We start from the raw sequence: 22,056 nt of genomic DNA on the forward strand, positions 1-22,056 counted from the left end.
AGCAAACCGGCACATTGTTATTGTTGTTATTATCATCAGTTTTATATAATGACACAAAAATTGGAATTGTTTCTATTAATAGTGGTCAGGAAATGATTAGTCTGGAAGTTTTCCAGATTGCCATCAATCACAACCTGTACTAAATGAAATGAAAAAATAAAGACAGATGTCATCAGGTACAATTGAGGCAAGATCTCTTTGAACCAATTCTTGACCCTGAAAAATGGATAATCAATAAAGTCATAGACACCCACCCAGAGAATCCCAGTTCCCTCAGGAAGTTTCACCCTCGTCAGTCCATTGCCACAGTGAAGTGCCCCAAAGAACCTAGAAACCACCTCATCTGATCAACGTGATATTTTTGGCCAATTCCAAAGATTGAGCAGCTCAGGACAGCACCAGCTCAAAATGGCAGCTTGTCCATAAACATTTAATGGTGAATGACAGAAACTGATGAACAGAGTTGCTGCACAGAAGAGAGAAAAACAGGAAAGAGGAATCAAGCTCACAGAATCCTTGGCACAACACCTAGTTACGCCATGTCATTCATAGATCATTTAAGATGTGTCTGGGAGGAAGACAATGATTGAGAAAAAAAGGAAAAGATCTGTCGGGATTTCTGAACCTTTTTTTTTCTGTCAATTCCATCACAAAACCAGATGGCAATAGCTAGACATGCAGAGGAGGGCAGTACCACAGGGGATGGAATTTTGAGAAAGGAGGGGTCAATTTTCAAGATATTTAAAAGGGGGGATTTGTGAAATTCTGGGAAAAAATAATGGCCTTTACTATCATTACTATTATTTTCATTATTATTGTTATTGCTATTCCCCCCAAAGACGATTGAAAAACTACCCAGTAGCAGCACATGTATGAATCCTTCACTCTGTGAGAAAGACTCCTACCACAGGCCCACTCACTACCGACAGAAGGTGCTGGGCAGCCTTTTGCAGACCCCATTTTGCAACACCCTGTGTTTTTAGAGCCTCATAATTGACTGAAGACACAGAGGATGCATGATTCCTTTATTCTTCCTACTTGTTGGTGCTGAGAAACCACTCTTGGGTCACCTAGGAGAGCATACTGCTGCATGTGAAGCTCATCTCTGACTTGGTGTCTTTAAAAATTTTATAATCTCACATGGTAATCTGAAGGTTGTTAATGGCTGAGACCCTTGCTTGATGACCCTTGGATTTGAGATCTCACATGAGCCCTAAAACTGGGAGGCCCCTACTCCTCAAAGACATTTGGAGATTGTCTACCCCAGATCCCACATGGAAGAGACTTCCCCAGAAATAATGGGGTATCTTCAGATACCACAACCTGCAGGCGACTTTGTGCTGATTGTAGACATCCTAGACAGAGCCTTCTACGTGAGATTACTCAAGAGAGCTTGACCTCTTTTTCCACAGAAGTAAAACCAAAGGTATGAATGAAGTTGCTTGGCCAGATGCTGGTCTGCATGGGAGGGCCAGTTTAAAAGATTTCTCCATTATTATAAGCATCTTACAGAGACCCTAGGGATGAACCTGGTCAACTGGACCCAGAAATGAAGAGGAGGAGGAAGAAGGGTGGGTGTCATTTGGGAGCTGATAGCTTCAGCCCAGTCCTTTGGCCCTCATGTTCTAGTGCTGCTCCTTGACAAGAGATCAAGGTATACCACTGTTGCTGAAGAATAAAAGTGGTGGATCACTCTCAGGGGATTGGAGAGGGATGACAGAGGGTGACAGAGAAGGGATGACCAAGAACATTGTTCTAGGGAATAATGGCAGAGAGAGACTGGACACAGGAGGATGAGCACAAGGTCAGAGCAGCCTTCCTTGGAAGCACACTGATAAATTTTTAAAATAGGTTTTAAATCATTTTGAAATAATAATAAATCCTGTACATGTTAACATAACATTTTCTATGAAAAACAGCTATTTTCCAACTTGAAAAATGTCATAAGAAGTGGCCTTATTTTACGTGGTTTTTGCCAATTTCTTTAATGTCTGCCTTCTCAGAAGACAGCTGGATTCTCCCACGGCTTTTGCTTTCAGTCTGTTGTGATAATGTTGTTTTGGTTGAAGTGTTTGAAGAAAGTCTGGCCTCGCACACATGTGCAGTTGGCAATGGGAGGAGTATTTGGATAGATACACAACATCACAATATTGGGTTGGAAATCATCTGGCCCTTCAGGACTTCCTGAGGGCCACCCTTTGAGAACCCTTGATGGTGGGACTAGAGCAGAGACTAGAACAGGTGACCTTCCTGTGAGGGATCCTAAGGACAAGAGTCCTCCAGAATGGGGAAGCACAGATGGCTTCTAGTCTGGAGGGTCCACCTCCAGTGAAGCCAAGAACCCTACAATGAGAATTCATGATAATCCCATCTTCTGAAAGGTCGTGGTAAAAATGAGGAAGAAGTGTAATAGAAATGATGGATTATTCAAGAAGGTCTGCAGGAAGTGATCGATATATGTGATGGAGAAGAGTCGGATTGGATTATGAATCCAGAGTTGCAAAGTTGGGGGTATGGGAGGGGGCTGGAGGATGAACTGGTCCCAAGACATGGCCAGGAAGTAAAGGGAAACATGACTTGGAACTAGTCTAATTAGAGGAGGCAATGTGAGGTAGCCCTAGTCCGGAGCAGGAGTCCAGGTAATGACAGACTGACCTGGGTGAGATTGCAGTCTCTTCCAAGTTTAGAGGCTCACTGAAGGCTCAGAGTGGACAGGGAGGGTGGGACCAGATTATGACAACACTGGGGGTTGGTCTCATGGTTACTGTGAGAAGGTCATTGAACTGGGAGTGAACAATCTTGGACTCCATCTTGGCAATAGTCCTTGACCTCAGCCTCTGGGTCTTCTCATTGTGCACTTGTCCCGATGGAAGTCCCAAGACTCCTCTCAGCTCCCATTCTATGATCACCTCTACTGTAAAAGTAAAGGGTCAGATTCTTTGAACTCTGATGGTCTTCCAAGCCCCAGTTCTGGGAAACCTTGTCTTGGAGCAAACCATTATATGTTGTTGGTCACAGTCAAGGTCAAGGTTGGCCTTTAGGAAAGTGAGCATGGCCTAGATGTGAAGGAGAGCCTGCAGGCAATGCCACTTGGGAGGCTCCAGTGGCCCTGAAGAGATGGGCAAGGTCTGGGCTACAGCAACAGGACTTGTGACCCAGGAAGATTCTAGCCCAGAATGAAAGACTTGGAAAGGGCTCCAGGAGTTCTCTTCCCCTGCTTGATGAGGATCTCCAGTGAGTGACCATCCAGCCTTGGCATGGAGCCCACAGCCCACAGACCTACAGCTCTGACTGGCAGGGAACCTTCTGTTGCCACAACTGTCTCCCATTCATTCCTCTGAGTTCTTTCTGCCCCTCGAAGTCAAACAAATAAGACTCTTCCCAGGCAGTAATTGTTGAAATCTGAATTGAGAGGAAGAAGATCTAAAGGAAGAGGGGTCAGTAACAATGATGATAATAATAAATAACTGCAAGCATTTAGATCACACACACCATACTTCAGAAATATTAGCTGATCTGGTCTTCACAGCAACTCTGGGAGGTAGGTGCTTTCATTCTCTTCAGTTTACAAGTGAGGAAACTGAGGTAGACAAAGATCACAGCACTCAGAAATATCTTAAGGTGGATTTGAACAGGCCTAGCGTTCTGTCCATTGACCTTCCTGGCTGCCATTAATCAAGGATGTTCCTTGGGCCAAGGAAAGACTCCAGCTGGCTCTTTGCTTGGGGGGTGGGCTGGGCAGAATCCTTGTGTCACTGAATGTGGCCCTTGTTCCACTGGAAAAACAGAACAGGAAACATATGGAGGTAGAAGGGGTGTGGGGAAGAAGTTTATTTTTATTTTATAATGAGTCAGACCCTAGGCTATTCCAAGAAGCCTCTGCCTGATCAATCTGGAAGAGGCAGTGAAGAAGAAGGTGTTTCTTAGTTGGAAAATGTGAAATTGTTAGCTGGCCCATAGAAATGATGAAGCTGGGGGAAGTCTCATTTTTTTTTTTTGTACTTTAAGATTTTATTTATTTTGAGTTTTACAACTTCCCCCAATCTTGCTCTGCCGCCCCCCGACAGAAGGTAGTCTGTTAGTCTTTCCATTGTTTCCATGGTATACATTGATCCCAATTGAGTGTAATGAGAGAGAAATCATATCCTTAAAGAAGAAACATAAAGTATAAGAGATAGCAAGATCAGACAATAAGATACCAATTTTTTTTTTCTAAATTAAAGATAATAGTCCTTGGTCTTTGTTCAAACTCCACAGCTCTTTCTCTGGATACAGATGGTATTCTCCATCGCTGACAGCCCTAAGTTGTCCCTGATTGTTGCCCTGATGGAATGAGCAAGTCCATCCAGGTTGATCATCACCCCCATGTTGCTGTTAGGGTGGACAGTGTTCTTCTGGTTCTGCTCATCTCACTCAGCATCAGTTCATGCAAATCCCTCCAGGCTTCCCTGAATTCCCATCCCTCCTGGTTTCTAATAGAACAATAGTGTTCTATGACATACATATACCACAGTTTGCCAAGCCATTCCCCAACTGAAGGACATTTGCTTGATTTCCAATTCTTTGCCACCACAAACAGGGCTGCTATGAATATTTTTGTACAAGTGATGTTTTTACCCTTTTTTTTTTATCATCTCTTCAGAGTATAGACCCAGTAGTGGATATTGCTGGGTCAAAGAGTATGCACATTTTTGTTGCTCTTTGGGCGTAGTTCCAAATAATATCACAGATTTCCCTCATCTCATCCAACATTGATCATTGTCCTTTCTGGTTATATTGGCCAGTCTGAGAGGTGTGAGGTGATACCTCAGAGAAGCTTTAAATTGCATTTCTCTAATAAGTGATGATTTAGAGCAATTTTTCATATGACTATGGATTGCTTTGATCTCATCTATAAATTGCCTTTGCATATCATTTGACCATTTGTCATTTGGGGAATGGCTTTTTTTTAAAATTGACTCAGTTCTCTGTACATTTTAGAAATGAGTCCTTTGTCAGAATCATCAGTTGTAAAGATTGTTTCCCAATTTACTACATTTCTTTTGATCTTGGTTACAGTGGTTTTGTCTGTGCAAAAGCTTTTTAATTTAATGTAATCGAAATTATCTAATTGGTTTTTGGTGATGTTCTCCATCTCTTCCTTAGTCATAAACTGCTCCCCTTTACATAGATCTGACAGGGAAACTACTCCTTGATCTTCTAGTTTGCTTATAGTGCTGTTTTTTTAATGTCTAAATCCTGTATCCATTTGGATCTTATCTTGGTATAGGGTATGAGGTGTTGGTCTAATCTAAGTTTCTTCCATACTAACTTCCACTTTTCCCAGCAGTTTTTATCAAAGAGAGTTTTTATCCCAATAGCTGGACTCTTTGGGTTTATTAAACAGCAGATTACTATAATCGTTTCCTGATGTTTCTCCTAGTCTATTCCACTGGTCCACCACTGTTTCTTAGCCAATACCAGACAGTTTTGATGACTGATGCTTTATAATATAATTTTAGATCTGGTAGGGCTAAGCCACCTTCTTTTGTACTTTTTTTCATTGAATCCCTGGAAATTCTTGACTTTTTAATTCTCTATATAAATTTACTTACCATTTTTTCTAACTCATTAAAGTAATTTTTTGGAATTTTGATTGGTAGGGTGCTAAACAAGTAGTTTGGTTTTAGTAGAATTGTCATTGTTATTATATTAGCTCAGCCTATCTGTGAGCAGTTGGTGTTTGTCCAGTTATTTAAATCTGTTTTAATTTCTGTGAGAAGTGTTTTGTAATTGTTTTCAAAAAGTTCTGGAGTCTTATCTTTTTGCTCCTGAGGTGGGACCTGGAGAATGTGGAGGCAGCCTTTAGCATTAGGTTGGCCTCATGGAGGAATTGGGGAGCCTGGGTTTCCACTGCCAACTCGGGCCCTTGAAGGCTAGGTTGGACAGTGCTCGTCACCATCCTTCAGTATCTCCACTAAGGAACACTTAGGCCACCTGCCTCCTAGGGCATTGTTGGAAAGAGCTTTATCCTCCTGGGTGCCCCACCCCCCTGCTGTGAATGACGTGCTGAGGAGACAGAGAAAAGCAGAAACACAGACCCAGCTCTTGGGGTTCCTACTCTAATGGGGGAGGCAACATGCAAACAATCATGGACAAACAGCCCCTTTCTGGACATATCACATATTATCTCTGATGGCATCCCATTGATTCCAAACTGTCCTTTTGGCTGCCATGTTCTTCTATCGGCTGACTCACTTGGGTCCTTGGCCGCAGGGTGATGCTGAAAGAGTCACTGCAGACTTTTAGTTGAGCCAGATGACTGCCAAGGGTCCTGGGGTGTTCCTGGGATCCCCTCCAATTGCTTTGCAGAGAAACAGCCTTACCAGATGCCATTGTGACTTCTCAAGTGGTCTGGGAGAAGGTCTTCTCCAATCTGAAATGTTGGGTTGTTTGCCAGACCCCTTAGCAGAAGGACTGGAGGCAGGGAGGGAGGAGAGAAAGAGCTGGAAATCGCTGTCATGCCCCAGATTCCTACTTCTATCCCCATGGAGCCCTTTTCTCAGTTTGGCAACTCAGTGGTAATGCTTGTGATATAGTCTTGAACTCCCTCCCATGGTGGGCAACAGGAATTTGGACAGTCTCCATCCTTCTGTGGCATGGTTGTCCTGGACTCCCAAAGCAGAGCAGCTTGAGTCTCCTGAGTTAAGTTGTTAGCTAGCCAGATTTCTGGAGGACCTCCTCCATTGGGGTAGTAAAGGAAGGTACCATGGAGATTGCCTTGTCCAATGGCCTCATTTTTTCTTAAAATTTATTTTTATTAAAAATATTATTTGAGTTTTACAATTTTCCCCCCAATCTTGCTTCCCCCCCCCCCACAGAAAGCACTCTGTCAGTCTTTACTTTGTTTCCATGTTGTACCTTGATCCAAATTGGGTGTGATGAGAGAGAAATCATATCCTTAAAGAAGAGAAGTCTAAGAGGTAACAAGATCAGACAATAAGATATCTGTTTTTTTCTAAATTAAAGGGAATAGTCTTTGCACTTTGTTCAAACCCCATAGCTCCTTATCTGGATACAGCTGGCACTCTCCTTTGCAGACAGCCCAAAATTGTTCCCGATTGTTGCACTGATGGAATGAGCAAGTCCTTCAAGGTTGAACATCACTCCCATGTTCAATGGCCTCATTTCTGATAAAGAAACTGAGGTCCAGAGGTGGGAAGTGATCTAAGCAAGGTTTTTCATTTTAGGAAAGGCCTTTCCATGCTAGAAATTGTTTCACAAATATTTATTAGGCTCCTACTGGATATGTTGCATATACAAAGACATTGCCCCCTGAAGCAGCTGATAATGTGGTTGAGGAGAGTATAAAGGTTGAGCAAGAGGTGACAGATGACATCTAGAGAGACCTAAGACTTGCAAAAACAATCTCTTATTGCTTTGTTCCTTAGAGTAAGCCTGGGAGCTCAATACTGTTTCATAAATGAAGAAATGGAGGTTCAGAGGACTCAAGTCTTGTTCTTGGCCTCACAAGCCAGCTAATGCCAGGAGTGACCAGCTAATGTCAGGAGTGTCCAGCAATGCCAGGAGTGGCCAGCCAGTGTTAGGAGTGACCAGCTAATGTCAGGAGTGTTCAGTTAGCATCAGAAGATAAATTGGTTCCTGAATGAAAGCAGGAGCCAGTACAAACTTGGAATAGATCATTGAGTCTATGGTATTTGCTTTAGTAGCAGCTTATTAAGTTGTCATGGAGATATCAATGTTTTTCTTCTCCTTTTAGGTGCTTGGGAGAACAACAAGTCAGTCTGCATGCTGGCAAGGGTCCTGCTCATCCAGCCGAGAACAGTAGTGTGGCTCTCACACCAACCTACCTGGATAGTCCTCGAAAGGTGAGCAAGGATGGCCCCTGGAGACTCTGGCTGGCACTGCCCTTGCCGGCAAATCTAATGTCTCCTCTGTCTTCTGGGGCCTTGGGAATGAACTAATTAATTCTTTCCTTCCTGAATGCTGCTTCACTAATTACTCTTCCACTAACCAGATGAATCCCCTGCTCTGGGCAGTCGCTGGCTGGCCCCCACTGTCATTTCAGCAGCCCTGACTGGTGTTGGAGGGGCCCTCTGGCTTTCCCTTGGTTCTAGCTCCAACTTGGTCAGATGAGGTAGATGGGCTCGTCAAGCCTTGGCTGTTCACTGTTGTCAGGACCATCTGGTCTGAGGCTTTTGGGGAAGGAATTGGAAAATGGCAAGTTCCTGAATCAGTCTCCTTCTTGGCCACAGCTGTAAGAGGAGCAGATCCAGAGAGAGCATCAGTACTCTTTGAGAGCAGAGATATTATCACAAACGTGTGTGACTTCCACAAATCCATCCATGGGCCTAGCTTTGCCTCATCAGGGTGTGTGTGCACCTGCACAAGTTTGTTTAGTTCACTTTTCAAATAGGAGCTTTATTGACCCTTCAGTCCTAGAGGACATTATATTATTCGTCTTGAAAGAAACACGTACTTAGATAACTTCATTTTTAAAAATGAACATCCAAACACTATTTTTAAAAAAGAATAACTTGAAAATGAGAGGTGAAATCCCAAATGGTTTTGGAGACATTGCCATGTACCCAGGCATGCCCTCTATGAAGGCCTCTATTGGTAAATGTTGGGCCGCTTTTGGCCGTTGGGTCTATGTTCTAGGCAAAGAGGCTAGTCAATCTTTTCTCAGCTGAGGAGGGGAGAATTTAGTGGTGGGGAGGAGAATTTGGAGAGTTGAAGCTTTAGTATTTTGTGGGCAAAAGTATTAGTTTCTGGAATCAGAGACAACCCTGGTCACCTGCTCTCAAGGTTCCTCACCAGATCTGAGGTCTCATGGGTGTGGAAGTTGCCTCTAGCTCTGCAGATTAAAATTGAGATCTTGACAGCCTATCTCCCATGACCTTATCCATGGCACATTCAAATATAATCCCAGTATTCTCTCACAGACCACGTCTGAGTGTCTTTGGGTCTGACTGTGCCTGAGGTTGGCCTGCAGGCAGCTGGGGTAAGAAGCTGGTGGGGTCAGTAGGGTGAACTGTTAGCTTTCCAAAGAATATTTCTCATTCATGTGGTGACAAGCCCCGTCTGAGTCACGGGTGTCTGTGTGTGCCAATGGTGGGTGGCCACAGGTAGGGGGCCGTGAGTCCTGCATTACCTGGCAGCACCATTGTGCCTTGTCTGGGCTTCTCCAGGGCTCGGGCTTCATTAGCTTCTTCAGCAAGAGACCCAAGGAGTATCCTTAAAGGAGCCCAAAACTAACCCCACCTTCAGCCAGACTTCAGCTCACCTAGGGACCAGCTCCCTGTGCATTAGAAGAGGCAGCTGGAAGGTGGAGGGAGAGGAATCGGAAGGAGTGAGAGCCTGTCTGTTCTCAGGAGGTGGGGGGAGCCACATTTCCTCTCATGCCAGACTCTGCAGCCTGAGCCTCGGAGGTTTTTGCTTCTCCTTCTTGCTCCAAGAATTGGATCTGCTGTTTGCGGCAGGCCTGGCATGGCTGCCACTGGGGTCAGACTCAAGATTCAGTGACTGCTGCCTGACCTGAGGGCCAGGACACTCCCTGACCTGGGGGCCCGGGCCTGCCACTGACTTACTTCTTCACCCTATCAGCTAAGAGGAGACTTGAGGGCATCTGGTCCAAGCTGATCCAAAGCCTGGTTCTCTTCTCCAACTGGGGCTGGGCACAGCTGGGTATGGCTCCTATGCTGAAGAATAGGGCAGGCGCTCCAGAACAATGGGCCTGATCCGGTCAATGAGACTTGAGATGGATGAATCGGAATAAGGAAGTGCAGGGAGGAAGTGGCAAGGCACCAGCTCATAGGGGAAAGAGGAGCCAGGAGAGTCCATGGACTCTCTTTCACAGAGTCAGTGGATTCCTTGATTCTGTCTGGGGCAGCAGAGACAGTCCTGGCCTCCAACAAGCACTCACAGCCTCAGGCTGCATTGATGGCCGACTGGGTCCCTCTGCCGCATGCTCTGGGGCCCTCAGTGATGTAGCTAGCAAAGGAGGGTTGATGCAGAGGAGGGTATAGAGATCAGCCAGGGACTGGGAAGCATGCCGTCATCAGACTGGTTAGAGGCTGATAGGGAGCTCCTCAAGGAGCTAGGAAGCAGGAAACCAGTTACCCTGGATAAATTTGAGTCACCTGCCCCAGAGGAATAAAACTACGACCTCAGATATTAAGAAAAACTGGTGAATGTGATGGCTGAGCCACCATCAGTGTTGCTTGACAGATCCTAAAATGGGTGAGGTTTTGGAGGACTGGAGGTCACCAGGCCTGATTTTTTTCCCCAAAAAAGGAGGAGAGCACCATCTACAAACTGTAGGCCAGGTAACTTGTCATTTCAGTCATGTTCGACTCTTCATGACACTTTTTGTAGTTTACTTGTCAAAGGCACTGGAGAGGTTTGGCATCTCCTTTTCCAGCTCATTTTCCAGATGAGGAAACTGAGGCAGAGTTTAGTGACTTGCCCAGGGTCACCCAGCTATTAAGTGTCTGAGATCAGATTTGAACCCAGGTCTTCCTGTCTCCAGGGATGCCTCTTGATCCACTGCTCTCATTGTGCCAATGAGCTACCCTCCCCATTCTTCTTCTTCTTCTTCTTCTTCTTCTTTTTTTTTTTAACAAGGCAATGGTGTTAAGTGACTTGCTCAGGGTCACACAGCTAGGTAAATATTATGTGTTTGAGGCAAGATTTGAACTCAGGTCCTCCTGATTCCAGGGCCGGTTCTCTATCACTGTACCATCTAGCTGCCCCTCCCCTCCCTATTCTTAAAAAGTCTGATAGTTTACTGGGAGAATCAGTAAGTAGAAGCAGGGTATCCCCAAAGCCTTAGTGCCTAAGAAGCTCCAGAAGGGGGACTGGTGCCTTTGGTAGAAATCAGGACCTTCTGAAGAGAAGTGAGCTCTTTTGGGCATGTCGAGGTACAGCTGCCCATGGGGGTATGTCCTTGGGGATATGGGCCTGGAGCCCAGGAGAGAAGCCAGGGATGGACAGAGGCAGAAGGGTCCAAGAGAGGTCATTTCCACAGCCCCCTCATTTTATGAGGAGGAGATAGAGACAGGAGATGTTCAGTGACTTACCCAAGGTCACCCAGCTCTTAGAGGGCAGAGCTGTATCTCAGGCCCTGGCCCTTTGGTAGCATCTCTGGTGTCTTGAGATCAAGAGAAGACGATGGACCCTCCAAGGAGACCCTTCTGGCCTTCCCACCTCCGCTGCATGTGGTTCCCAGAAAGGGAAGGGGCAGGCTCCCTGAAGAAGGATGACCTGGGCAGTCATGAGTCACTGCATGGAGGAAGACAGAAGGGACAGAGAGTTCTGGCTGTGGACTCAGAAGACATGGGTTTGAATCCACCCTGGGACCTCTTCCTATAGTGCTTGGCTCCATCAATGCTGGCAGCTTGTTGTGACAAAATTAGAAGGCGTGCCCAGCTTGAGCTTGGTGCTCTACTCGCTCTGTGTCCAGCAGACTCTGGCACCCTCGCTTCTAGAGAGCTGGAGAATGGTCACCCCTCTGAGCCTGCTGGGAAGACCCTGAGGGCCTGGGGGGTCATTCCCTGGGCCCACAGGTGCCCTCTGCTTCCTCACCATTGGCACTCTCCTCCCTCCCTTCTCCTACTTCTTCCCTCTCCACCCCTCCTTCAGTTTGCAGAGGTCTTTGGTTTTTTCATTTTCTATCCTGTTGTTCTCCCTCCCCATTTTTTTTTCTCTTCTGCCTTGCCCACTGCCCCCTGTGATTGCCTGCTGGTGCCCGTTTCTGTTCCTCTACCTTCTTGAACCGGCGGCCGCCTCTTCCTCTGCTGCCTTCAGGAAGGGGCCTTCTTTACAGAGTCTGTCCGCAGCCCACGTCCAGCACCATCCACCTTCCATCCCCAGGTCAGTCAACCCCCCTGCCACCTCCTCTAGCCACCCAGACCAGGCAAAAGTTGACTGTGGATTCCACATGGTGCCTGAATCTGACCCCCCAGGCTGGGGGTCCTCTGAAAGGAGCTGAGGCCATCAGCTAGCTGACTCAACAGTGCCTCCTTCTCCTGAGGACTGCCTCTTGGCCTCCTTTGGGCCGATTGGGCCATGGCTTTTGCCAGGGTGATACCCAACAACGGCGTCTTCCCATGGAAGGATCACTTAGCTTGGGACTCTTACCTGAATCCATCAGATTACAGGGTTTGAGGATTAGAAAAGTCCTGTATGTGCTTATGGGAGTGAGTGTGGTTATGTGAATGGTGGCATGATTGTTTATATGCATATGGGGGTTCGTATGATGTGGGTTTAAGTGACACCATGGCAAGGGACCACTTCCAACTGGGCAGGACCGTCAGGCCTTGGGGCCTTCCCACTACCCTGTGGCCTCCAGGGCAACCTCTGGGTAGAAGTCCTGAGTGGGCTCGTGTTGGGGGGGGGCTCACTCTCTCATCTTGGCCTCTCAGAATGTGGTGCCCACATTCATTTCATTCATTCCCTCTCTGCTGGGACCTGGCTTAGGAGAGCAGCTTTGCTCTGGGGGCCTGCTCTTGAGCCTCCCCCAGTGATTGGGATGGAGCAGGAAGGGAGAACAGGAACCCTTACTCAGCCACCACTGCATGCAGGTCTGGTGCTGAGCCCTTTGTTGATTGTAGCACATTTGCCCTTCCCAGGACAGTTCTGCCCAGGCAAATGGGGCAGAATCTGCATGAACTGGACCCTCATGTGCCCTTTGTGGGGTTCAAGCAGCTCATGGTCCAAGTGGCTAGAGGGCTGGGTCTGGAGTCAGGAAGACCTGAGTTCAAATCCATCCTCAAATACTTCTTAGCTAGGTGGCCCTGGGCAAGTCACCTTAAAATGAGGATCATAACACCACCTAACTTCAGGTGTTGTCATGAGGATACAGCGAGGTCATGTCTGCAGAGTGCCTGGCAGAGTGACTGGCACACAGTTGGTGCTCTCTGCTCCTCTTGTTACTGGCAGAAGCCAGTGGTGCCCATCTGCCTGAGGACAGAGATCTCCTCTTATGTCTGGTGGGTCTCCCCAGGCACTCAGGAAGGGACTTCTTTGTGAGCCACCCTAGGAATGTGGGCTCCTGTTAAGACCCAGGCTGCCTGGCATCTGGAGGCTCCTGGACCTGGCAGATGGCCTGAAACACAAAGCCTAGGACCTCCAGCACCCACCCACCACAGCTGAGCACAGGCCACCCTGTAGACCAGTGTCTTCCCCCTCTCTGTCTGTCTGGGGAGCCCTGGGGGACAGTACTGGCCAGAGGTTGCAGGAGAATGGGATAACCTGAGAAAGAAGGGGGGGTCCGCAGAACTGGCAGCCAGCTGCCAAGGATTCAGTCCCCAAGGCCTGGGGAATTGAGACAGGACCAGTTGTATCCAGAGCCCTGTACTGTGTGTGAGGGGAAAGCCCAAAGTTTCAATATGCTGGCCTCCCCCCCCCCCCCCGCCCCAGGAGCATATTACAGGAGGATTCAGTGAGACCCAAAGGGAGCAAGATGGAAAGACCAAAAAGGGACCTTCCTGGGGCAAGGTCCCCAGTGGACTTCAGGTGGCACTTCACCCTTATCCACCTTGGGCACATCACTTCATTGCTGCCTGCCTCAGTTTCCTCATCGGTAAAATGGTGATAATTAATAGCACCCACCTTCTAGGGTTGTGAAGATTGTGAGATAGTAGTCACAAAATGCTTTGCAAAGCTGAACATGCCACCTAAGTGCTAGCTGCTGTTGTTACTATTACCTGTCATCTTTGTTGTCCATGGTCACAGGTAGGAGTAGCAGAGGCCAAGGCACTGGGGCAGGGACTTGCCCTAAGTCATGTGGCAGAGCCAAGCCGAGAACCCCTCCGGACTCTCGTCCTCATCCTCTCTCTGCCCCTCTTGGAAATGCAAAGGGCGCCTGTTGGGATTTGACACGACGCGAGCTAAGCAAGTTAGGCCAAGGCAGCAGTGGGAGGGGTCTTGTTTTTCAGTCTTGGGGGCAGCTCTGCAGACAGAACCAAGACTGGGAACCAAACCAAACCAAACAAGCCTCCTTTTCTAGGGAAGACCTGGAAATGGGCCGGGTCCCGCCGGCAGCCTTGGGTGGGGAGGCTGCAGGACCTGGTGGAAAGAGCCTTGGCCTTGGGGGAGAAGACCCTGAGCTCTGAGCTGTACAGCTCTATTCAGCTAATGCAGTCTCAGGTAAAATGAGGCAGTGGGACAACCAGGTGATCTCTGGAGGCTCCTCCAGCTTGGCATCCTATGATTGTGAACTCTGACAATTGAAAAGTAGCCCAGAATCATCCAGAAAGATAGTGATGCTCCCCTACAGTATCCTTGGCAAGGGGCCACCCATCCTCTGCTTCTGTGTCTGCTGGGGTGGCGTCCTGGTCCTCCACCTTGTTGGAAGGGATGGCTCAGTGACTCCCATCTTAGCCAAGTAGATGGGCAGCCTCCTCTCCCAAGTTGGGCTCAGGGAAGGGGCCAAAGTAGAGAAGGGTCAGAACTCATCCACATCCACTCTTGGCCGCATGTCAGGGGGTCCTTACCCTGAGACGCTGGCAGGCTCTGGGCATTGGGAGTCAGCCATGGGGGTGGCCCAGAATGGGTAGCCATGCCCAAAGTCAGTGTCACAAGTATCTGATTTGGGAAGGGGATCGGTGAGGAGCAGGTGGGCAACATCATGGAATGTGTAGGATTTAGCCATGGTTTTAATCGATGAGGAGTCCGAGGCCTCAGGGACAGATCTGAGACTGGAACCCAACTCCCCTCAGGCCTAATCTAGATGTCTCCTCATCTGGGTTGGAGGCAGCTTTGGTTGGCGAACAATGAAGGGCGTCATTGGTGCTGGAGATTGGGGCAGGGGCATAGGCCTGTCCCCTCTTCTGGTTCTGGGCAGCCCTGCTTGTTCCAAAGGGCATGGGGTTGGTGGTCATTTCACACTGTCTCTGGCAGAGGAGGCTGCAAATGGCCTCTTGTGTGGTCCTTGTCTTCCCCTAAATCCTTGGGTCAGCTCTGGGACACAGCTGTGTGGCCGTCCTGGGCATGCCAATACACATACGGACCAGTCTCTGGACTGTCCCCACCTCAGGCCCACCCAGGCCTTCTGGGTGGTAGCTATGGTGGTAGAGTGATGATGGATGACCCAGAAGTCTGCCGTCAGTTATCGCCAGGAGGTGCCCAGCAGACATGCAGCCCACCTGAGGAGAGGGTCTTAGGTGTTCCCCTGCTGCCTCATGCCTGCCCCAGATTCACACATTTAAGGTTTGCTAAGCACTCTTGTAACAGAGGAAACTGGAAAAGGCAAAATAACGCTCCCCACCCAGGTCACACGGCTGGGAGGTGCCAGGGGCCTTGCCCCTGACCCTTAAGAACCGTCTGGCCTTAGCAAGACATCTGTAAAAGGGGCAGAATAATACTTGTCCTCCTGCCTTGAGGAAAGTGGGCATAAGATGCTATAATAAGGTCGTAGTTGAGGAGTCAAGACAGACACGGAGCCATAAAAAGTTAACAGAATCTGAGAGCTAGCCCCCGAAGCCTTCTAGGATGGCTGGGGCGGGGTACAGACATAGAGTCACGTGGAGTCTCTGAGAAGAAGGGATCCAGGCCAGGCCAGGACAGCAGGGTCCTTCCTGGGGGGCTCTGCTTGGAATCGGCGAGTCTTTGCTTCTGTGCTTTGTCTGCTCCTGCCTCATTCATTCCAGGGTGGGACTCTTGGGTTCCCTCCTCTGCAGGGGCACCAGAGATGGGCCTGGAAGGGGCCCTGCCTAGCCGGCACGGAGCTGGAAAAATGGCCCTGACCCATAAGAGAGAAGGTGCCCCTGGGGGCAGGAGAGGCGAGACTTGGACCGAGTCTAGACGGGTCATCAGAGGGCCGGCTGGTGGACACTTAGGGAAGTGGTGATTGCTGAGTGCCAGCCTGACTTTGCCAAGAACTGGGCCTGCTGGCAAGGTGTATGTCATGGCATTGGCTTAGTTCTTGCCCCTTTTGAAAAGGGTTGATGGCCCTGCAGTCTCTGTACGGATCCTGTGACTCCAGAGCATGGGTCGTGTAGACTAGCCTCTTGATTTTTAGGGGGCAAGCCTCAGTCCCAGCAGGTGAAGTGACTTACCTAATAGGTCTCCCTGTCCATAGTTGTAACCCCCAGAGGATCAGGGTGCCAGATCTGGCCATTTGTGCTGCTTTGGAGAAGAAATGGGAAATGGGGGCCTGAAAAGGTCTCTCTAAGGCCCCTTTTTGTCTGTGCCCTTGCAGGCCTCAGTGGATCAGAGTGCCGCCCCAGTCTCAGATGGTGCCAGCCTGGGGGTCAGCATGGGTCAGCCTGCTGACAGAGGCAGTGTGCAGACGACTGGAGAACAGGGGTACCCCCCTGCCAATCTCAGTGATAGCAGGTGAAACCATGGCATCTCCTGTATTTGGTGGTAAGAGGGGTCCAACATTGATTGCAGAGCTTGGCCAACTTGGCCGACCTCTTCCAGCTGAGCCTTGCACCCCTCTTCTGTCCTCTGTTGAAGGATTCAGGTTTTCATGGGGAAGAGAGTTTATTCATGCCCACATGATGCCCATATGAAGGCGTCCTGGAGGTGCTGGCATCTGACCTAAGGGAAAAGACAAGTGCCCTCAGGGAAGAAGGACTGGGAGAAGTGGGATCCCACCCACGCTTGGTCACTCATCCCAGGGGCCCAGAAAGGAGACCCCCCCCCCACCAGGACTGGAGATAGCTCTTCCAAGGGGCACCAAACTCACCCGCCCAGGGTCTGAATCTGCCACTTTACTGTGTTCCAGCTCTCAGCAATTCCCAACCAGTTCGTTGACAACCTCCTCCACCCTGCTGGAGATCCTGGAGGCCATGAAGCACCCTTCGTAAGTGGTGGGAAGTGATGCCTGGAGCGGGAGGACTCCACGTTAGGGGGCTGACCCGGACCCCCCTCCCCGCCCAGGGCAGTGAGGCCAACACTCAGTGGCTGGGATTTAGAGCAGAGTGGGGAGTGTTGGGCCAGGACCCAGGAGCCTTGGAGAATACTGGGCTGAGCTCATGGCTTTACCTAGGCTCTCCTTCCCTCTCCTCTTGTGTGGTCTTTGTCTTCCCCTAAATCCTTGGGTCAGCTCTGGGACACAGCTGTGTGGCTGTCTTGGGCATGCCAACACACATACGGGCCAGTCTCTGGGCTGTTCCTTCCTCAGGCCCACCCAGGCCTTCTGGGTGGTAGCTATGGTGGTAGAGTGATGGTGGATCACCCAGAAGTCTGCCATCTTGGGGTCCTCTTGGAAATGAGGGATCTCCCAGCTTCCCTTTGCTCAGCAACCCTTTTGGAGCTCTCTTCCTGTTTTTCTGTCTCTGCCTGTCCTTGTCTCTCTTTCTGTCTCTCTCCATCTTTTTCTCTGTCTCTGTCACTTTTTCTTTGTCTGTTTTTCTCTTCCTTTGTCTCCCTTGGTTTCTCTCTATCTCTTTGTTTCTCTGTCTCTGTGTCTGTTTTTGCTTCCTTTGCTCAGTGTCTCCTGGAGGTTAGTGGGGGAGCAGAGGGTGAGGTAGCCGTGGGTCCCTGCTGTGCAACCAACACTTGCTGTATGACGTTGGCCAAGTCTCTTTCTCTCCCAGGCCCTCAGTTTCCTCATCTTTGAAAGGAGGAGATGGGTCCAGCTAGTCCCTGAGGTCCCAACAGTCCTTTAAATCCTCCTGCTGCCCCTCTTTCCTTTAAGCCCCCCCCCCCCAACTCACCTTGGTTACTAACTGCATCTGTCCCTCTCCCTCCCCTTCCCTGGGTGGACTCCAGGACCGGCATCCAGCTGCTCTCGGAGCAGAAGGGTCTCTCCACATCCTGCTTCATCAGTGCGGAGGTTGTACACTGGCTGGTGAGCAATGTGGATGGTGTACAGACCCAAGCCATGGCCAGTGACATCATGCAGGTGAGTCCTGAGCCAGGGGTCTGGCCTGGCCCTGCCCACTGGGCTTGGTGACTGACTGGCATAGGGGAAGAGCCAGGAGGGCAGGACGGGTCCAGTTGGGAAAGGATCAGGGCTGGTTTTTTCTGAGGGCACAGTCTCTGGGTATGCAAGCCAAGCTGGGCCTGCTTTGAGAATGGGTCCCATTTTGGCCCACATTTTGGCCAATGACAAGTGATTATTTAGCCTCTGCTTGAAGACCTCCAGAGATGGGGAGCTCACTACCTATTAGACAGCTCTTCCTGATACCTGGTCTCAGGAGCTGCTTCTTGGCATTTTTCTTTGCTTCTGGTTCTCTCCAGGACCAGAGAAGAGCCATCTCCTCCTTCCTCCATGTGATTGAGAGCCCTTAGGGCTGAACCAGAGACATCGGAAAGAATGCCCAAAAGATCATTTTTTTCAGAGGGCTGTCCCAGTGTGCGGTGGCCTGGTTTGGGAGACATTGAAGTGCTGTTCCCCAGAGTCTTCAAGCAGGGGCCAGATGGCCGCTTGCTGGTTAGGGTGAATCTAGTGTTGGTCTGGATGGCCTTGACCTTCTCAGGATGCCAGTGGCTCCTCTTCCTCACTTGCCTCAGTTTACTTATAACACGAGGAAGATGGTTGAATGGCCTCCTTCAAGCTCTGAAAGCCTGGGATTATTTGGAGGCCCCCTCAGCTTTCCCCCTCTCAGTTCCTGTGAGGCCTCTGGGCCCCAGCTCCCCTTCCCCTTTCCTGGCCTGACCCCATCCCCATTTCTTCTAGAAAATGTTGGAGGAGCAGCTCATCACTCATGCCTCAGGGGAAGCCTTGCGCACCTTCATCTATGGCTTCTACTTCTATAAGATCATGGCCGACAGGGAACCTGATCGAGGTCAGAGAGAAGGGGGATTGAGGTGGTTCTCGGAGTCCTTCTCCCTCTACCCCGCCCCCCCATAACCAGTTCTCCAGGTCCACTGCCGGCCTAGTTGTGTGGCCAGGTCTCAACCTCCTCCTGCTGCCCTGTGGTGACCTCTCAAAGGGCAAGGTGGGGATTTGCAGTCCTCTATTCTGGGACCTTTGGGGAGTCCTTTCCCTCTGGCTTTATGGTTTCCTTAATCTCTACATCACATGGGGGGAAGCTCTTGGGTCCAAGGATGTATGTCTACATCAGTCCATCGACCTGCATCTGGTAGTGGCAGCCCCAACTGTCTGAGCAAGGCTGGGGCAGCTCAGGAGGTGGTCATCCTCTGGGAGGCTCCTCTTTGGACCTCTGGGCCTGTCTCTTGAGGGGTGGGGGAATGGGGCAGGGCACCTGGCATCCTGGCATGGGGCATCTGGGCAAGTCCCTTTGCCTCTCTAAGGCTCAGTTCCCTCATTTTTAAAATGGAGGTTCAGACTTGATGGCCACTGGTCTGTGATCCTGCAGCTCTGTGGTGCTAGCCCCCAGGGGGACTTCATAAGTTGGTGCTATCTGCTGGCACCTAACAGTGAGATAATCTCACTGCCATCTCCCTCCTCCGGAGGCCTGTGAGTGGCTCGGATGTGTGGGCTCAACTGTGATTGTGAGGAGGGGGTCGTGTCAGCCTTGAGGTATGGGAGGAAAAGGGGGTTCTTCCTTATTTTCCTTTCTAGAGAATGGCAACTCTAAGGGCATGTCCGTGGGGTGGTCCTCCATTGCCACCCTGCCACACCTGAGCCCACTGTCTCTCCCCCTTGGTGTCTCCCCAGTGGGCCTGCAGCAGCCTGGTACATGGCACACGGCGGCCATGGATGACTTCGCGGCTTTCCAGCGGAAGTGGTTTGAAGTGGCCTTCGTGGCTGAGGAGCTCCTGCACTCAGAGATCCCTGCCTTCCTGCTGCCTTGGTTGCCCAGTCGCCCTGCATCCTACGCCAGCCGGCACAGCTCCTTCAGCCGCAGCTTTGGTGGGAGGAGCCAGGCTGCTGCGCTCCTAGGTATGGTTTGAGATAAGGATGGCGAGAGGTAGAGGTGGTCACATGAGTGGTGGCCACCCCAAGCAGTATGCTGAACCTTGGGGTGATAAAGGGCCTGGGTCAGAGATGGGAGCCATCCAGACAGGGTGGAAAGCGGGGGGGAGTCTCTTCCAGTTAGAGTGGGAGAGAGTCATTGCTCTCTTCCAGATAAGGGCCAGAGCTGCCAGGTTGGAGCTGGCGCTCCCCTAGGTGCCCAGCAGCTGGGTAGCGAGCAAGGCTCAGGGAGGAAGGGGTTGAATGCAGAGCTTTCTTATCTATAAATCCGGAGCTGGCTTCTGACCAAAACTGTTTATAGCTGGGCTCTCCTCTCTGAGTCCAGGCAAGCCCTTCTGGCCCCAGGCTGGGGTTGACTCGATTTAGAATTGTGGGGGTGACTTCCACCTCCAGGTCAGTGTCCACCTTGGCTCTCTGGGGCTTCTCTCTGAGCCAGGTCCATCTTGCCAAAGCAGGATGATCCACAAAGCCCTTTGGGGTGGGAGTGGGGGTAGGGGTGTTGGCCATGTCAGCAGGGGCCACAGCCGATCTGGGTGCTGGTCTAGGAGCCATCCCTGAGTCATCTGGGCCTCTGGTCTTCCTGCTCTCCCACCTGGAGAGCCGTCACAGATGCCCCTCTTCTCTTGGACAGGCAGCTGCAGCAGTGATTACCTTCCTGCTCACAAAGCCCCCAGATCAGACCCTGGTGGGCATTTCAACTCCTTTGGGGCTTCCCTCCGTGGACTTTGTTCCCCTCTGCCTCCTGGAGAGCCCAGTCCAGAATCTCCCGCCCTAGCATCTCTGCCTCCCTCTTTCTGTCCCTTCTGCCTTGCCCGCTGTCTGCCATCTGTGCCAACGGCCTTGCCCACATCCTTTGTAATCACCTGCCCCTTTGGAAAGTTTAGGGTCTCTCTTGTCAAAATTTCACAGGGAGGAGGAAAGAGGCTTGATGTATGGAACAGACAGGCAGGTGTGGGCCAAGACCTTGCCCACTGTGAGCCTCAGTTTCCTCTTGTGTAATAAGAGGGGCTTGGGAAGGGGCTCACACTGTCCCTGCTGACTCTTCCTGTCCCTGCACAGCGGCCACTGTGCCCGAGCAGAGGACGGTGACCCTGGACGTGGATGTGAACAACCGTACAGACAGGCTGGAGTGGTGCAGCTGTTATTACCATGGCAACTTCTCTCTGAATGCCGCCTTCGAGATCAAACTGCATTGGATGGCAGTGACAGCCGCAGTGCTCTTTGAAATGGTGAGTGGCCTTGGTGGGGAGCAGGGCCGACCTTGGTGCAGGTGAATGGAGGAGGGGTGGTGGGTCACCAGAGCCTGGTGTGCCTGGTGATTAAGAGGTTCCTCCCTCCCCCAGGAGGATCCTGGACTTCAGCACTGGAGGGGTCCCAGGGGCCACTACTTCATCTTCTGATTGGAAAGCACCAATAGGTCAGGCTGACCCCCAGACCTGGACCTCCTTGGGCTTTATTGCCAACCCTATGGACGAGGTGCCACCCTGGCTGACCACCCTCTTTGGATTTTCAGCGTCCAGGATGTGGCGTGTCTATGTAACAAGGCCTAGGGGTTTTGGCCCACCAGTGCTCCAGTCCCCATACATTGCTGGCTACCTCTAAGAAATAGCCTCAGCTCTGGAGGGGCCAGTGGTCATAAAGTGCTTGTAGGATGACCCAGGACTTTTATAGCAGTCATGGGAGGCTGGCGTGTCCCCATCACACAGGTGAAAGGGCAGCTAGGTGGCGCAGTGGATAGAGCACCGTCCCTGGAGTATGGAGGACCTGAGTTCAAATTTGGCGGCAAGTCATTCAACCCCATTGCCTTGCAAAATAAAAGAAAAATAATCGAGGCTGGGGAAGTAAAATAACTTGTCCAAGATCCCACCCTGACTGCTGGGAATATCCAGTTTTTTTTGCCATTCCTAGTCGGAGAATCTCCATTAGGGTCAGACAAAGACCTGGGTCTCATTTGGCCACTCCCTACACAGATCACACAGGATGTTAGGCGGCCAAAACAGGACCCTGGGACCTCTTTTTTTTTTTTTAATTTGTTGATTTATTTTGTCAGTTAGATATAAAAATAGATAGCAAATGATCTCTCATAGGCTACATATAGACTCACCTCAAAGCGATTTTCATGTCAGTCTCATACTGTAGAAGAAGAATCAGAACAAAAAGGACAAGCCTTGAAGGAAAACACAAATTCAGAAAGATGAAGCTAGTGTGCTTCAGGCTGT

The 22,056-nt window shown here is 50.1% G+C and overlaps 1 protein-coding gene across 10 annotated transcripts in view; it reads left to right on the plus strand.

Annotated features, from left to right (window-relative positions):
* Window positions 1–22,056, plus strand: part of DEPDC5 (DEP domain containing 5, GATOR1 subcomplex subunit) — a 114,187-nt gene that overhangs the window by 86,695 nt on the left and 5,436 nt on the right. For 7 of the 10 annotated variants that reach the window (XM_074206415.1, XM_074206414.1, XM_074206417.1 and 4 more), the window contains 8 exons: window positions 7,760–7,868; window positions 11,809–11,874; window positions 16,205–16,341; window positions 16,736–16,813; window positions 17,725–17,857; window positions 18,635–18,743; window positions 19,580–19,804; window positions 20,897–21,066. In XM_074206415.1, the coding sequence (XP_074062516.1) occupies window positions 7,760–7,868; window positions 11,809–11,874; window positions 16,205–16,341; window positions 16,736–16,813; window positions 17,725–17,857; window positions 18,635–18,743; window positions 19,580–19,804; window positions 20,897–21,066 (1,027 nt within the window). The remainder of the gene's footprint in view (window positions 1–7,759; window positions 7,869–11,808; window positions 11,875–16,204; window positions 16,342–16,735; window positions 16,814–17,724; window positions 17,858–18,634; window positions 18,744–19,579; window positions 19,805–20,896; window positions 21,067–22,056) is intronic. The other 3 variants (XM_074206418.1, XM_074206420.1, XM_074206424.1) reach the window with 1 other exon arrangement.

Source organism: Macrotis lagotis, chromosome X (genome assembly GCF_037893015.1).
Source record: "Macrotis lagotis isolate mMagLag1 chromosome X, bilby.v1.9.chrom.fasta, whole genome shotgun sequence".
Classification (NCBI taxonomy): Eukaryota; Metazoa; Chordata; class Mammalia; order Peramelemorphia; family Peramelidae; genus Macrotis; species Macrotis lagotis.